Source organism: Pogona vitticeps, chromosome 6 (genome assembly GCF_051106095.1).
Source record: "Pogona vitticeps strain Pit_001003342236 chromosome 6, PviZW2.1, whole genome shotgun sequence".
NCBI lineage: Eukaryota > Metazoa > Chordata > Lepidosauria > Squamata > Agamidae > Pogona > Pogona vitticeps.
In genome coordinates, this window is record NC_135788.1 from 25,650,341 (window position 1) to 25,668,276 (window position 17,936).

At 41.6% G+C, this 17,936-nt stretch overlaps 1 protein-coding gene and 1 long non-coding RNA gene across 2 annotated transcripts in view; both read left to right on the plus strand.

Annotated features, from left to right (window-relative positions):
• The first annotated feature begins 1,238 nt into the window (after positions 1–1,238).
• On the plus strand, positions 1,239–6,573 carry LOC144583830 (uncharacterized). Its single transcript, XR_013537801.1, has 2 exons — positions 1,239–1,456; positions 6,136–6,573. It is a non-coding gene; the product is annotated as an uncharacterized LOC144583830 (long non-coding RNA).
• COL1A2 (collagen type I alpha 2 chain) overlaps positions 6,570–17,936 on the plus strand; it is a 62,334-nt gene continuing 50,967 nt past the window's right edge. The window contains exons 1-5 of the mRNA XM_073002786.2: positions 6,570–6,688; positions 7,651–7,686; positions 12,096–12,179; positions 12,933–12,989; positions 17,541–17,585. Of these exons, the coding sequence (XP_072858887.2) occupies positions 12,987–12,989; positions 17,541–17,585 (48 nt within the window). The 5' untranslated portion in view covers positions 6,570–6,688; positions 7,651–7,686; positions 12,096–12,179; positions 12,933–12,986. The remainder of the gene's footprint in view (positions 6,689–7,650; positions 7,687–12,095; positions 12,180–12,932; positions 12,990–17,540; positions 17,586–17,936) is intronic.

Here is a 17,936-nt window from a genome sequence, read left to right on the forward strand (position 1 = left end):
CCAGGACGCAGGCACACTGCCCGCTTGGCAGAGCCTGGGAAAGTTCTTTTTCTATGCGTCTGGACTACAACTCCCAGAATCCGCAGCTTTTCCGAACTCTGGCATTTCGGAGCAGAGAAGAGCGTTGGTCGCCCAACACTAGAGCTCAGTGGCTTAGGCAGGTGGGGAGTTCGATTCCCCAGCACGCCTCCGTGAGAGGGGCTGGACTCCATGATCCATAGCGTCCCTTCCAGCTCGGCAATTCTGAGATGATTATGAGCACATGCCAAATGATTCCTCTTTTCCTGCCGCAGTCCAGACCTCGTTTCTTCCAGTGTAGCTCCGTTCCATCGACTACGCCAGGATAAGTGAGGGACAGAGAAAGGACTGAAAGCAACTCCATAGGCGTCAGGATACTCCTGCTTTTGAGAAGCATCGAGGGGGAAATTACCTCGTTTTTGGACCGCAGCTCCCAGAATCCTCTAGCCAGTGGGGCTTCTGGGAACTGTAGTCCAAAAAAGTTTTTTAAAACCCCCAGTTCTGAAGCTCAAGGTGGATGCTAAAGCCATCAGGGTCCGACGTGCCCAGACGTCTCCCTTTGCCGGCTCGCTTCTCTGGGCCGTCACCTGGTTGACGGACCCTGGACAGCTCCCGCTTTGAACGCTGCTCGCTTCGCTGCCTGCCCGCCGAGTCCCAGAAAAAAGTCTCTCTAACGTGGAAACCTCCCCCCGAAAGAAAAGGAGGGGTGAAAATTGGGAGGGGGAGGGGGGAGGGGAAAAAAGAGAAAAGAATCCAGACAGCCAGTCAGATTTTCCTTTATAAAGCCTCAAAGTGTCCACGTCCTCAAAAAGAATGGAACCAATTTAAGGTCCCCACCTCGTTGCCTCTCCCCGCGCCTGAGAGCATCCCTCCCCCCTCCCTCCCCCCTTTCTCCCTCCTCCTTGCGCCTTCCTCTTCCCTCTCCCTTCCTTTCGCTCTGCCTTCCATCCCACCCAGAACAGCTGCCAAAACTGCTGGGACAGGTTGGAGGGGGAGGTCACGTGACGAGCCCCGGGCTCCCGGGCGCGCCACCCTCCACACACACACACACACACACACACACACACACACACACACACAGAGGCAGACACACGCCCTCTACCCCCCCACCCCTGCCAGAGGTTCGCCGACCTCCCATTGGCTGCGGCGCGTTCCACGGCTCGGCCCGCGCGAGGAACCTCCTGCCGTATAAATAGGGCCGTCGAGGGCTTTATTATTTTAGCATCCCGGGCAGCAGGTTTCTGCTAAGTTTGGAGTTACGCGCCCCCACGACTGTATGCCCGAGTCCCTCAGGTCCTAGCTCCACCACCTCCACCGACCCGACAGGGACTTTGAAACACAAGGAGTCTGCATGTCGAGCAAGTAGACATGCTCAGCTTTGTGGATACACGGATTTTGTTGCTGCTCGCAGTAACTTCATGCCTAGCAACCAGTCAATGTAAGTGCTTTTAGCTTGTTCGGAGCCGGGCGGGGAAGGGAAAAGTCTGCTGGGGGCGCGGGGGGGGGGAAGAGAAGTGTCCTGCCGTGGTGCTCTGCCCTCGATCTCTTTTCTGGAGGGAGAACCAAGAGGTTCTGGGCAGTTGGGGGGCCGTTCTCCAAAAACGACGGCAAGACTACCGCCAGTTTGCGGGTCGTGCTGGCTGAGGATGATGGGACTCGTGATACAAGGCGCCTGAAGGCACCAGAGGGGAGCGAGCTTATAGGTTCTCCTCTCCTCCGTTTCCATAAGAGAGAGGGATGGTTTGTTTTTTTGTGTGTGTTGAAAAGTCACTGAAGCCCCCACTGCACTCCCTCCCCCGCATCCATCCCCGGCTCTAATATGGGGTTATTGGCAGGAAGCCAAATCATCTACGCCCCCTCCCTCTCCTCCACCCACGCACTCCAGTCTCTTGGAGGAAAAAAAAGGAAAAGTAAAGAAAGAAAGAAAGAAAGAAAGAAAGAAAGAAAGAAAGAAAGAAAGAAAGAAAGAAAGAAAGAAAGAAAGAAAGAAAGAAAGAGGGTGGCATTAAAAAAACAAAACAGCAAGCAACTCCTAACCAAACCAAAATTTCAAACAGACACCATTAGATTGGCTTTTACCGACGGGGACCTTTTGGTCCTCATTAATTCGTAGGGTCGCCATAAGTCTGTGGTGACTTGAGGGCCCATTACAAGATCGACAGGGAGAAAAGTCGATATTTTAATCAGGTCTGCATTATCAACCTTGGAGAAGTTTAAAGATGATTGCTTTTAAAAAAAGCCCCACGTTGCGGAAGAAATTCGGAAAACAACAGAGCATCAAATCTTAACGAGCGCTCGCTTTTTAGGGCGTTGTACTTGAGCTTTGTGTAGCGCCGGAGCGCTGCAGACGCTCGCAAGGCGCCCTCTAGAGGGAACGAGGCGATAGCGCAAGGCAGCCGGCACTGAGGTCTGGAGTCCAGACAGAATTGAAATCATGAAAATGTTAGTATTATCGTTTCTAAGAGATCTTCCTTGCTTATCACACACACACAAGGAGAGAACAGGAAAAGTGCTTGAACTTCTTGCGGGTCAAGTTGTTCCAAAATGTTTTTAAAATATACTTTGGAAGGGGGAGAAGATCCTTTCAGAAAACTACGACCAACAGAAGTTTTGAGTTTCCTGGTCTTTTTGTTCAAGAAATAAATGGATGTGACTAATGGCTATTCCAGAAATCTTCCAGTGCGTTTTACTAAGCCCTGGCGACCCCTTCTGGTAGAGGAAATATGAAGAGATTTTCCTGCCAAACCATATACCTTTTTAAATGCAGGATGAGATTCAACAGCTGTTTTACACTTGGCAAGAACGTTTTCATTAAACAAAATTCCTTGAAATAATATTACTCCCGGTCTCCTAAATTTTCAACTTCTGGGTAATGACTTGGGGGAAAAACTGAGATGAGAAAGCGAAGTCTGGGCAGATTAATCCCCAGATGATAAATATCTGTTATGTTGGTATGTAAGGTCAGGATGATTGCTGAGTTAGATTAAGCTGAGATACAGCAATCCCTCAAAGGCCACTTACTCAGTTTCATAACTGAGCATGGACTTAAATTTGGTTTTCTTGTGCACAAAGGAAAGTTTCCAACCAGCTCACTATGTGAGACATGAAGATCATCTTTTATTGGATCTACTTCCATCAGTGTGGGAGCAGGCAAGCTTTAGTATCCCATCTTCCTGAGAAAGGATTCTGAGTAGCTCAAAACCTTGCATTCTGCAAAAACACAGGCTGGTCTACCAAAACATTGTCACCATAACTATTTTGAATATTTGCAAGCAATGGACTTCACATAAGCTCATGCAGTACATCTGTGTGCCAGTAAATCCTAAAATATGTAGCATGTTCCAAGAGTTGTATCTATTACCATAAAGGAAAGCACGCCCTGCCACGTTTTGTCTGGCAGTCAGCTGGGTTTTTAGGAGAAGGTTGGCAGCAAGGGATTTAGTTTAGGAATTGCTGCAGTTAATGCCACCGAGCAATTCAAAACAATAAAGGAGGAGTTTCATCTTCCTGGTTTAAGCCTATCTTCTACAGCTGAGGCAATATTAGGATTCACTGCTCCCTCTAGTGGCAAGTAGAAAAACAGCTGCTTCTTCACCAAAAAAAGTTCTGTTCATAAAGATAGATCGTATTTTCCAGAAGAATATCTGATATTATTTATTTATTTATTATAATGCAAATGCAGTACATGAGCCACCTCTACCAAAACCCACTTATCCAATGCTATTCCTCCCAAGACAGTAAAAGATTCCTATTATTCTTGATCAACTTTGCTTTTAAATTTTATCATCATCATCATCATCCATTGGAAAAATGAAGCAAATTATAGACTTTTCACCCAGTCTTTTGGTCTACTCTGTTGATTTAGATTGTCCTTCTAATTGCACGAGAGTAAGGCCCACTGAACATAATTTTTGATTTCCTTCTAAGCCAACATATGAACGATTGCACCACATAATCACTCTTAGTTACTCACTCTGAACATGCAACAGTCTTCCTAAATGAGTAGTTTTATTACTTGCCAACTCCCATGGCACATCAGATTCTCTCCCCCCCCCCATGTGTTATAAAGGTAGGGTTTCCAGATCTTGGCACAACACAAAGAGGATAATCATTGCCATCATCTTAGAACTGCAGAGTTGGAAGGGACCCTATAGATCATTGAGTTCAGTCTCTGTCAGGGAGGCACTGTGGGGAATCGAACTTCCAACCTTTGGATCTGCAGCCACAGTCCTAAACCACTGGGCAATATAACCGCATATTTCACTTTTGGTCTAACAGAATGTTCACCAGTCTTTTTCTCCTGTCTTCTGACACAAGTAGTGATTTAGTTGCCTGTCACAGCAGACCAGAAAGAAGAGAGTAGGAAGGAATATTATCAGAAAAAAAGCAGAACAGGAAAATCCTCTGCATGTAGCATCATTTCTTATGGCCTTTGAGCCCTTTAAGGGGCAAGCAGTGTTCTTTGTTCTGAACTGAGAGCCACAATTGCACGGCTATCGTGTTTCATGGGGTCATTAAAACTGGTATGTCGTGGGCAGTTTAGTGAAGGAGCAGAATCTAGGACTGTGGTTCCTAACATTTGGTAACCCAGGTATTCGTGCACTGCAGTTCCCAGAAACCCTGGCCAGCACAGCTACCGGCAAAGGCTTCTGGGAATTGCAGTCCAAGAACATCTGGGTTACCCAAGGTTGGGAACCACTGATCTAAGAGATTCAACATCAAGTTCCCACTCAGCCATGAAATTCAGTGGTGATCTTTAGCCTGTTAGTCTCTCCCAGCTTGCACTACCTTGCAGGGGTGTTGCTGTGACAGTGCTGTGGGAGGGGGGAAGGAAAGCTGGGTACGCCTTCCTTGAACACATGGGAGAGAAGGCAGGATATAAACAAAATTAGAAAATAAACAACCCAAAATTTGAAAATTTGAAAATATGAGATTCATTAGAATATGATGGAGCTGGAGGTTTGTGTGTGGAGTGGTGGTGGAGGGTTTTAAGTCTCGTAAACCTCCCAGGGTAGTGCTTGCACTAATTGGGGTGGTATACAGATTGAATAAACAAATAAATGAAGTTACAGTAATTTGTCTGGATTCCAAACAGTTCTTATGAGCATGTCCAGGGGACTTTTTGATCTTTTCCTTGGAGCAGCAAACCCCTCCCCTCTGCCACATCACAAAGTATGTGTGTGCATGCGCATGTTGCTGTTCCAGAAGCACAATTTTAACTCTCCTTGAGTGTACAAGATTAGCAGTCCGGGTTTCTGGATCTTGACTTATGCATTGTAGCTGTGTGCACAATTCAATGCACAACAGTTTCCCAATTTAAAGTTTAGCAAAAACGTCCAAGAAGAAAGAGGGATTCCTTTGTTAATGAAGCTTCTAAATGCCCCATACTGGTTACAGTCTCTCAGTAACCATGTTCACTGAAAGACCAGCCTGCCCAGAAGGCATTTTTTCTACTCACAACAAAATTAGTTTTGTGTTATTTCTGAGGGTGAGGGCTGGGGAAATGGCTTCAGCTTGACTTTGCTGAGGTTTGAACACTGTATTTGCTTTCAGCCATGATGAGGTGATTACAACATTTTCTTGGAGATATATTTTTATGGCCACCTTTACTGGTCTTCGTGAAGTTCCTTGTATGAGCTGGAAGTGCATACACGTATGCTTGAGGGGTGGTGTTGGCCTGTTTTTCTTTTGGGGTGCCTACATTCTCACAGACTCTGTCAGTTCCTACTCTGGAGGGGTCCCTTGCCTTATGAATGGTTTTAGGGCGCTGAAATTTTTTTTGGGGGGGAAGGAGGATAAGACAGGGCATGTTTGGCACACCACTCATGGCCCGAGCTAGAACATTTAAAAAAAATATTTTATTTAGTATGGACTGTAGATCCCAGAGTTCTCCATGCTGGCAGGAGAACGATGGGCATTATAGTTCAAAAAAAGGTAAATTTTCCTAGCTCTAGCCATTCACCACTGATATGCCACAATGACTGACATTTTAGCACTTTAAATATGTCAGGCCATGAATGCAACATTTTAATAGTGATAAATGCAGGACTTCAAATGAAAATGCTTTGTAACTTAGAATTAACCATCTTTTTATATTTTTCTCCTTATTTTTTCCAGATGTAAATGAGGTCAGTATAATTATTTTTAAAATACCACATACAGTTGAATGGTCAGAATAGACGTTTTGTAATTACAATTTCTGGGTGGTCATTTACTAGTTCCAGTTCCCCAGGAGTGCATGGGCAAGCTGCTGATTATTAGACATTATGGTACTGCCCTGAAATGTGCCCACCCCTAGTTTCCTAATGGGCTGTCCCTCTTATTAAAAAGCCTCCTACCTTCATAGGTGAAAGTAAGATTAGGAGGCTATGGCACAGCAGCAACAGCAAGAGTCACACTGCATGCGCAACAATTTTGGATATTCCTAATACAATTTTTAAACCAAAGTTCCTTTAAAAAGATCACTGCATTTGAAAAGCATGAATGAATTCAGGTATGACTTTGTGTTTGCCATTTACAACAGTTAGCAAATATTACTAATGTAGTTTTCCCATGGCTGCTAATATAGTCAAAGTTAGTGTGCATGTTCATATTTCAAATAAATATTGCTAATTTTAGGTTTTTCTCTAATTTCATATTCATTCCTTTCTAGGCAACGGCAGGACGGAGGGTAAGCTATTTCAAGAATATTATTCTAGTATAATAATTACAATAATACAACCTTTGAGGCTTCTGTTGTGGTGGTAGATAAGAAAATGTCAAAGAGGAAACCAGGGGGAAATAGGTCTCAATGTACAAAGTCATATTGTATTTATGTTAATATAAGTCTAGACCAAGAACATGAACTTGAAAATAAAGGCCATTAATTTCAGGTGACTGTGCTTAAGAACACATCTAAGCATACCAGCAGCCTACATAGCTATTGAGAAGCATGGTGCACTGTGTTCAGTGGTCTAAAATCCAATTACAAATCCAAACCAGAGTAGACTGGCTGAAGCACAGGGACTTACACAAGTCCAGAATTCCCATTTAGCAATTGATTTCCTCTGTCTACTGCAGCTAAGACTAGCAATTGGATTTAGGGAAGTGTGCTGTATTTTCAAGTAACAGAATGGAAGCCTTCGTTGGAAACTAGTTCACCAAAGTCAATGAGATTTCTGATGTGTTTAAGATTCAGGTATTTGGGGAATGAAGGCAGATTGTTATAGACATGCAGTTTTAATATGTATCCATAGAAAAGGAATAGCTGAAAGTGTTTTTGAAGCTTTATCAAAATTTAGTAGCAACAAAGGGCAGGGTAAATTACCCACTTACAAAATATCTCCAAGAAATGTGCGTGATTGGTTTAGGGATTAATGTGTAATAAATGAAAACTGCTCAATGCAGAGCTGATCAACAATAGATTTCTATGTGTTTTATGAAAGGAAATGAATATTTATGTTAACAGTATGTATTCAGACAGTTCTGGAACTGTGTACAACTGACTAATTTTGCAAAAGCCATTTTCCTGGCAGTTTTAGTCACATTTTAATCAATAGATGGTTCTTAATACTGTAGATTTCTATGCCTAAAGTAGAATAATTTCAAAGACTTGTTTACAGTTCATATTGTTTTGTGTGTGTTTTTTTTCAGGGCCCAAGAGGAGACAAAGGGCCACAAGGAGAAAGGGTAAAGAGCTGTAACTTACATTCATTTTGCTTGTGGTGTTTGAATTACTGCTAGGCAAATAGGAAAGAGCGTGGTCATAGGCTAACAAAACGCTAAATTTTTGTTAACTGTATAATCCTTCACATGTCTACAGAGAACTAAGAGCCAATAAGAAAAAGACTTACGTCTCGGATTTGTGGCTTCAGTCTCCAGACTAAGTTAATTGGATCCAGATGAATAATAATTCCATCCCCGTGAAATCACTGAGACAGTTTAATGATGATCAGTTAATATTCCTATGTATTTTAATGAGTCCCCAAAGTTATCTTTTTAAAAAAGTTCTATTCTATTATGTCCTTTACCCCCTTTCCTCCCTCTGAACCATTTGAGAGGGCACTCAGTTTGTAAAGAATCATAGTTAGCTAAACTTCGGCTTGCTAGCTCTTTTTCAGCGTCCATTTCCTCAGACAAAAGATGCGTACAAGCGAGAAAGTAGTCTGCATGATGGAAAAAACTTACTTGTGGAAATGTGGTGCATTTGACAAAGTCCAGTAGGGTCAAGAGCATCTGACCTCACTTGAAAATTAATTGAGGAGAAATGATTCTCAGCTCCCATCAAATACAAAATGCATTAGCTGATAAAATAATTTTCATTTGGCGGGGCTGAGGGGTGGGCAGCTATTTGTTTATGAAAACATATGATAGCTTGATACTGGAAGAGAGAAGAATAAATTTATTTATTTATTTATTTATTTATTTATTTATTTATTTATTTATTTATTTATTTATTTTTACCCCGCCTCTCTCCTTAAAAAGAAGCCCAAAATGGCTTATATCATTAAAATACATTATTTAAAAGTATACAGTGTTTTTAAAGATTCAAACAAATACCACACTAAAATGCTGTAAATAAATATAACACAAAAACACATTCAAAGCAGTAAGGCACAACAACCCATTTAAAAAAATCTACTCAGATGGCCAGTCACTAAGGGAAGGCCTGCCAGAAAAGAAAGGTCTTTGTCTGCTTGGAGAAAAATAGCAAAGATTGGGTTGACCTCCAGTGGGAGGGAGTTCCAGAGTCTGGAAGCAGCAACAAAGAAGGCCTTCTCCAGTGTTCCCAGTAACCACACCTGTGAAGGTGGTGGGACCAAGAGAAAGGCCTCTGCTGATTCAATACATATCAAAATCCACCCACATAATGGGCCTCAAATGTCGATTATGCCTGCCAGACAAGAAGCCTTGCCTCTTTGTTGATCACTACTGATTGTGTGATTATAAGCCAGTCATAGTTTCAATTAGCATTGGTGGTTTTCCACAACAATTTCATTGGGCCAATCAAGTGTTACCTTACTGAGATTTAGTTGATGCAGCTGTCTTGCTAATCGTTAACACAAGACTTATTTTATAGCCTCTTTGGCACACCTATCTGTGAAAGTTGTTGTTAACAAACACAAAAGGGTCAGAGACTTGCCAGCTCAGGAACGAAGGCTGCAATTAGACACTGTCAAAAAGCCTGAGAGGTTTCCTCCTATAGTGCCCTTTCCTGTGGCCTGCCCCTTCACACAAACACACAGCCGTAATCATTTCTCCTTCCCACAAATCTCTCTCACAAATCTCACCCACAAGGAACCTCAGAAAATCCAGAATGGACAAACGGAGAATATGCATTGTTATTTTCACTCATTGACATGTCCAGGTATTGGGATGTCATTACCCCTTCCTGTGGTGCTCTTATATCATGACTGTTAAATGGGGGAAGGATTGACTATGCTCACACATTGATTTCAAAGGTCAGAATTCTCTGTAGTGTGTCTGTCATAGAGTTAAAGAAACGAGTAGCTAGGACTTAAGAGTAGAGTTGTTAAGTGACTGCAATCTACATTAGGAAAAAAAATCAGGAAAAAGCCATATGGGCCTTCAAAACAATACAAATGCAAGAACCATCTACTTTGCACATTCCATTTTTAACATATATATGGATATGGGCTGATTGTGCCCGGCAAATTCATGTTTCCTACTGTCTATATGAAAATGTTTCATGTCATGATACATTTGTGTTAGGATTGGAAGCCACAAGTGGTTGCTTCTCCCCGCCATGATGTGCGTATCTGCAGTGGTAAACATGAATTTGGGTTTTGCTATTTTGTAAATGATGATGGTCATACAACTGGGCCTTCAGGACCTGCTTAAGTTTCATTCTTCTCTCAGTAATCGCTTAAACTGAAGCATTGAGTGTCATTCTCCATTCTGCGTAAAACAACACCCACTGAGCCTAATGCATCCCGTCAGCTCTGTATTATGGGATATTGGAAGCTGGAAAACTCTGCTCTCCTCCTCATATTTATGGCCTAGCTTGGCCACAGCCTCTAGGAGAGTGTGATAGGCAGCTGGTTTGTTTTGATGAATCAGTATGTGCAGGCATGACAGCATTCTACCCGTGTGCCATGGAAGCAAGATTTTAAGTAAATGTTAACCCCATTTAGTTGTTACCATTATTATTGTCAACACAGAGAGGAAAATTGAGGTCCACCCTGCCTCCCTTGTTGCTTTTTCTGGGTGAGCAGGGATACGTCCCAAACAGACAAGAGTTCCTGCTCTTGTATCCATTCTACCTATGAGTTTGGGCCCAGATTTTTCATTATGATTTGTGCAGCAGAGGTAATAAGACATTGCAAATTATTTATTAAGGTTGTGAACGCATCTCTGAGAGAAATTTGCCTTTGGTTTGCCAGACTGCCACATGGCATTTCATATGGTCTGTAGAGTTGTCTGGATACTCAGTAAGATGAAGCACCTCGTAGAGTAAGGGGTCTGCCTTATTAGGCAGACTACACAGTCCCAGAGCATCCCCAGAAAAAGTGAATAGTAACCCACATCTGAATACTATGTCCCTAGAAAATCTTGGAAAGGATCCCCATAAACAAGTATTGATCTGACAACACATATGTTAATTTAAAAATCTCCCATAATCATGAAAATCAAATTATGCAATCATAGTTTAGAAATGATTCTAAGTTTGATTCTGCCCCAATTCTCCTTCTTCATAGGAACAGGTATTGGGTCTGATTGCTAGATCTAGCTTGATATTAAATATGAATCAGGAATGCTGATATAAATTCTGTTTACTTAATTGGTATGGTTGTTTACCTATAAAATATGTTCAGTAAAGTCTGCCTTTGATTTCACCTGTAGATTAATACAGAATTTAAAAGGTAGCTTGACAGTAATAGCAAAATTGCATTGTTTTCACAGATAAGATCTGTAGTCTTTGCAAAGAAAAACAACTGAAAATTATGAATCAGAGAACACACCTGGAATTTATATTGTGATATTCAAGTAATTAGTATGGAACTGTACCAATAACTGATAGGAATTTTCTTGACTTTGTTCACCTGAGATTAATACTGCTTTAAAATACATATTTTACAGTGAAATAATATCATAGTTGTTTCACCTCACTCCACTGTTATTTACAGAAATCCTTGATTTATTTTTCAAATAACCCCAAGAAACAAATTGTAATTGACCCTATTTTGCCATCCCTCAATAACATCAAACAATGCATACATACAGAGTACATCGGCCTATCTGGAGACATACAGGATCAAGAACAAATATCGGCACCAAGGCATTTAAAATGGCTGTTAGGACACTTAGAGTGTTCTCAGCTGGCACCTTCATAAACATCCTAGTACAGAGCTGGGGAACATATGCCTACCAGATATTTTTGACCCCCTCCTGTGCTAGTTCTGCCTTTTGGGAGGTGCAGTCCAACAATTTCTAGTGAGCCATGGTTTTTCCAGCTTGTCCTAGTATGACACTGCCTACATGTGGCAATGGGGAATCTTTCCAGCTACAGTAACGTATGAAGAACAAGCATTTCTACTTGCTTATTGAATTTTTTAAAACTGTATTTATTTTTCAGTCTTACTCACTTGCAAAGGGCAATGCTCTGTCAACGCTTCTAAGAACAATATGGGTAAAACTTAGTGTAGCATTGGGCACAATTTCCAAATAGCTAATGGGATAATCCTTCTCCATGCATTAAGGCCTCAAACGTTATAATCCCATGCATTATTGACTAGCCCAGTATGCTTATGTATGCTAGAGGAGCATATATAAGATTACAGTCCAAATTTTCAGTCCTACCCTGTTTACCTGCAAGTAAGCTCAACTGAATTCATGGGGAGATATTTCTGAGTAGACATGTCTAAGATTGTACTGTTAATCTTTTACGAACAAATTAAATTGGGTAAGTGAGATGGTTCTAACTTGCAGATGATGTAAGATATGGGTGTATATATCTGGGGTTGTCCAAGATTCTGTCTTTGCATTCAAATGCCCTTTTTTCTTAAAAATCTCCTCTAGCCGTTTCTATTTTGCTATTGTAGTTATTTATTTAAGGTGGTATATATTTTTTCCAACAGGGTCCACCAGGTTCTCCAGGCAGAGATGGTGAAGATGGTCCACCAGGCCCTCCAGGCCCCCCTGGTCCTCCCGGTCTTGGCGGAGTAAGTCACCCAAAGTTTTATTTTATTGGCGATGTGCTTAGATTGCTGAATGATGCCTAGAATGTGAAGCAGGTCGTAATAAGTCTATCAACTTCAAAAAGCAGAAGCCGTCTCTTTGATCACCTCTTCTCAGGTGTGTCTCTAATTACTCTTGTGATCCATAGATAAGACAATCCTTTGAAAGAATGCATTTCTAATATACTGCTTTATTTGGTTCCTTCTATGTCCCTTCCCTCTGCGTACTCAAGAGCCATTGTCCTAAGCAAGGTTTAATTTAAGCATCTCCTGATGAGACAGACTGCTGCTCACACACTGTGTGACAAATTCTGAAGATGAATGATGATCTTAATGCAACTGTAGATAACACTGTCCGCTACCTTTCACTCCCTGTTCTTCCAATATTTTTGTTTGTCATTGCAACAATGGGAGACTTAAGATACAATAATGTAAATCTACTGCCCGGCATTAGTTTTTTTGTCGTGTGTGCATGACTGTAATGTGCCATTAAGTCGATTCTGATATATGGAAATCCTAAATAGGTTTCCAAAGTATGTGATATTCTTAAGTGGTGGTTTTACCAGTACCACCCCTGAGTACATTCTGGCTGAGTGGGGACTTGAACCCAGGGTTTCTGGATCCTAATCTACACTGTGTTGTATAAAGGGTATCTTATTTTTTATAGAGTATATTCTTTAAATTCTGAAGAGGTTTCTCCCAACGATATTAATTTCTCCTTTCCCCCCTCTCCCACAGAACTTTGCTGCTCAATACGACATATCCAAATCTGCTGATTATGGCCCCGGACCTATGGTAAGCAAATGTTTCATTTCTCACACACATGTACGTGGAAGCCCAATTTGCACTCATAGGTGCAGCCTCTGCTGGAGGAGCCCATGTATGAAGACCTCCTAACATTATGAGTCAGATTTTTTTATGTATGCCTAGCTGCCATTTTTTGGAAGACAACAATGTAATGGCTGCTGTCCTTTCCAGGTGTATAGTTTGGTCATTTCAGACTCAGCACCTGATGGATTCATGAAAGAGCCTCTCTTGGATGGTGAATGTATATTATTTTGACACATGCTCAGGCTGTTCTGCTGCACGTGGAGGCCTTCCAACCCATTTTCCTGAGTGAGATCCCAGACATCTGCCCTATAGTCCTGCTTTAACAGTATCACCTTAGTTAGGCATCCCACAGCTCAGGCAACCCTCTTGTGAACTATACATGTCTTAGGTGAGGAAAGCTTATGGTGAGAAAAGCTTCGCTTCACTTACTTGCCCTCAGGCTGTATTTCAAAAGCTGAGAGAATTGTAGAGAGGTCCAACAGCATCATCCTGCCACACTCATGAAAACTGAAAGTGGGGGGACCTCTGTTTTGCAACCCAGCTCACCACGGGCTACCTGATACTACAGGCTACAATAAGTGCTTGGCCTGATGGACTAGCTTTGCATCTAAATTTCTTACCCATCATGCAGCTACTCTAGATCCATGCCTACTGCTTGCAACCCCAAGCACAATTGTTTGGAAGTAAATCCAAGTAAAGATGGTTAATAATAACTATACCGCGACATGAGTCATACTGGATAACTCTTACTGCCTAGGGTATAAAAATTAGATAATGCAGAGGCAATTTTTCATTATTCGTCCATCCATTCATCTTTCTTTCTTTCGCATCTGTTTCACAGACATGTTAAAGAACAAATGTTGATCACAGATTTCATAGCAGTGTATTTGCTTAAACTGTCTATTTAGTTAGTCACTATCACTTGGCCAATGTAAGTTGGACAAGGTTTTCAAAGAAGCTACATTTATGATCATTCCAGCTCATTAGCTCAGTGGTGTAGCTATCTGGCTGTGGAGGCTGGGAGTTCAATTCCCTTCTGTGCCTCCCCGACAAGGGCTAGACTCAATGATCCACAGGGTCCCTTCCAGTTCTGCAGTTTGAAGAGGAGGAGGATGCTTAATTGGCATTATATATCTTATTGGAAGCAAGACTTGCCCATTTCAAAGAAATATATTTTAAAACAAGCTTATGCTCAGGGTTGCCACAAGACAGCAGTCCTTGAATTCATACAAATTATTTTTATATAAATGATATTTGAATGGTGATGTTTATCTAGGAATTCAATAGTACCAGACTGAATGATGAAACTGACTTCAAAATAATTTGGATTAGGGTAGGTTTTTTTAAAAAAAATTACATCCCATCTTTTTACACACTTCTACCAGTCTTATGTAAAGGTAAAGGTTAAGGTTCCCCTTGACAATTTTTGTCCAGTCGTGTTCGACTCTAGGGGGCGGTGCTCATCCCCGTTTCCAAGTTGTGGAGCCAGCATTTTGTCCGAAGACAATCATCTGTGGTCACATGGCCAGTGTGACTTAGACACGGAACGCTGTTAACCTTCCCACCGTGGTGGTCCCTATTTATCTACTCGCATTTGCATGCTTTCGAACCGCTAGGTTGGCGGGAGCTGGGACAAGCGATGGGCGCTCACTCCGTCGCGTGGATTCGATCTTACGAGTGCTTGGTCTTGTGACCCTGCAGCACAGGCTTCTGAGGTTTAGCCCACAGCACCACCACAGCCCATTAAAACAGTTCCAATCAAATCAAAAGTACAGAAATCCTTTGCAACAAATTAGACATCCCAAAGCATAATGTAAATAGTCATAATAAGATAATTACTAGGAAGTAAGTTAAATTGTACACAGTGGGACTTACTTTACAGGTAACTTACAAAGGCAGGCACCCTATTAGAACATGTAGTTGTAATAGATACAACAGTTTTATACTATTTTTACATATGTACCTGAATTTAGGGAAACTCAAACCACTTTGGTGGTTCTCTAGAAGCATATGGACACAGCATGAGCACGCTGGTTTTGCTTCCGATGCTTCCAAGTTCTGCCTAAGAAGGGCTGCCTCCAGTCCCATGTGACTTAGATCTCATTCAAAAGTGTTTCACCCTGGTACCTTGTGCTACTTGATGCCTCTACCCACCCTCATGTGTAACTCTTTTCTTAGTCCCTTGCTAGAGGTGGTCTGTTCAACACAGAAGCCAGCACCTCAGTGTCAGATATATGCATCATAGCCCTCATCTTTCCATTGTGTGTTGTCATGAAGCCAATGTAGCTGTGGAGTCACAGCCATGCAGATACATCCTGGGAACATTTGACTATGACTCCCAGAAGCCCCATGTACATGGGGTTTAACACTCCTCTCCTAGACTTTTTCTTGCAGCATGCAAAAGATCTCCAGGTCTTGTGTGTAGGCTTCTTTAGGCAGGATCTTATCTTCTGTTTGCTGTAGGATGCAAAAATATTCAAAGAGTTATTTTTACAAAGACGTATTAGGTGATGTGTGTCATGCCGTAAAGAAAATAAAGCACACACAGTTCAAAAGAAATTATAGCAACAGTTTGAAGTAATTGACTGTTAAGAGGTTAATGGCCATCTGCAATCACTGTTTTAGCATGGACAAAATACTGATAAATCTATTCGATTATTCCAGTAATGCTTCTGATCCAAATCTCCACATGACTTCCAATGCCTGATCATATTCAAAAGAGACTTCCAATGTATATATGGAGCTCTCCTGCCCACAGGATTGTTCCTATTCACTTAAATGGAGCAGCTCCACTTGTACAAATAGGCATCTTCCATTGAAGTTAAGAGATTTCAGTTGGGTCTGGTGGAAAATGCCTCTATGTTTATAATAGGAGTGCATCTTCCATCCCTTACACACTACATTGGGGGCTTCACTATTGAAGTTGTTCCACTGGTGCATGTGGAAACATTCTGGAGTAAATAGTGGGAGGATAGCAGGGAAAAGCCATTTTGCATTCCTTAAGTAATATCAGGGACAAGAAACAAAACAAAACAGCAGCGAAGAAGTAAAAAATGTTGTGACACCTTAAATATTAATATTTATAATTTGAAAGTGAGCTTTCATGGACACAGTCCACCTCCTCAGACATAAGAGTGATCTGAATAAGAGTTGTCACTCTTTGTAGAGATCTATGGGAATAGAAATTATAGTTTTTTCAGTGGCTGGGACCCTAAGATAAGTTGACATAAGGAAGTTCAAGGAAGGAAAGTTTTCCACGTGCTTCTCCTTCCTGCAGATGAAAAGTCTTAGTAGAAGCTTGGTGTTTCTTCCTGGAAAATGTGAGATGGGATGCTGGGAGAGGAGATAGTCTGCAGAGGCTATAAAAATAACATCCTTACTTCCTTGAACTTTTGTATGTTAACTTATCTTGGGATCCAAGGTACAATTTCATCTTCCTCTCAACAACTTCAGGCACCCACTCCCACTTTGTTAAGGAAACTCCTAGGACGTTTCCTGGGGGTCATGAATAACAGTAGAGAGAAGAAAGGACCATGAAACTTTCTTTCTTTGAACTTCCTAATGTTAATTAATTTAGGGTTCAAAGAAATTTATGAAGAATACTATGAAGAAGGATCAAGGATCGTTATGACACTGAGAGCAAGGCCAGGGACTTGGCTCTCCCCAACCATAGCTCCTTCCTTCTAAGCATAGAGCCAATATAAGAAGCCTGAAGGTGACTTGGTACAGAGCAAGGAGGATGGGGAGCAAGGGTAGATAAAAATGAGCTGACATTATGTTAGATCCTATATCTTCTTCTTTTCGCCAAAGAACAGCGAGAAAGGAGAGAAAGATTTTTTTTGTTGGAAAGGTAGCCCTATGGCTTATATTTGTGGAACTTCTCTGTGCTTCTCTTTACGGTTAAAACTACTGAGGAGAGCTGATACATTTCCATGTTTGAGTGTCTCCAGATGCTTTTAAACAGGAAGCCCCAATGCCCCTTGCTAGCATAGGAAATAGTGGAAGATGTGGGAGTTGCAGTCCACATATGGAGAGGTGTTGAATTTTTCACTCCCTTTCTGTACAGTGGTAATATTGGGTGACCTAGTTGTTGCCCATGGCTCAATCAGAAAATATGGAAACTTCAAAATGGATAATAATCAGAGATTTACTTGAAACTATTGTGGACTATGTTGTCGGACAACTGTAGCCAGTTGGTTCACTCCTTTGTATAGCTTCTCTTCTTCTCACCATAGACCAGAACAGTAAGAATTATGAGTTCAATCCACTGTGCCAGTAGGCAAGAGCTCCTGGACTCTGGAATGCACAGGAATACTTTATTGTTCATTTGCACCCACTAATTTATTGTGGCCCTTAGGACGTTGCACTGATAATCTGATTCATAAACTTGTCTCATCTCACTGTGATTGAGTTTCAGGTAAATAACTAAGCCATATTAAAAACTCACTATGAGGTCATCTGCTGATCATTTACAGCATTACATGATCCTGATTCATTTCTGTATTTTCCCTGCAGGGTATAATGGGACCCAGAGGCCCACCTGGACCAAATGGACCTCCTGTAAGTATATTGTGATTTTACAGCCATTGGGAGGAAGATCACTCTGTTAGATCAGTTGTTCTAAAACATGTGTTCCCTTGTGAGAAATTGGAAAATTATTGGAAAATCACTAACAGCCCCACAAACTATAATGTTGATTATCACAACTCACTCCAAAAATCTTATTCAGTTTAAACAGTTGGGTTGGAGTTCTATTGCCATTTGAATTAGAATACTAAAATGCTTACCAGAAAAAAATGTCATTCCTTAATTAATTAATGAATTGGCTGCAGAGCCAGAGATTGGGAATACAGTTCCCCACTGTGCGTCCCAGAAGAGCCAACCTGTGTGGCCTTGGGCAAGCTGCACCAT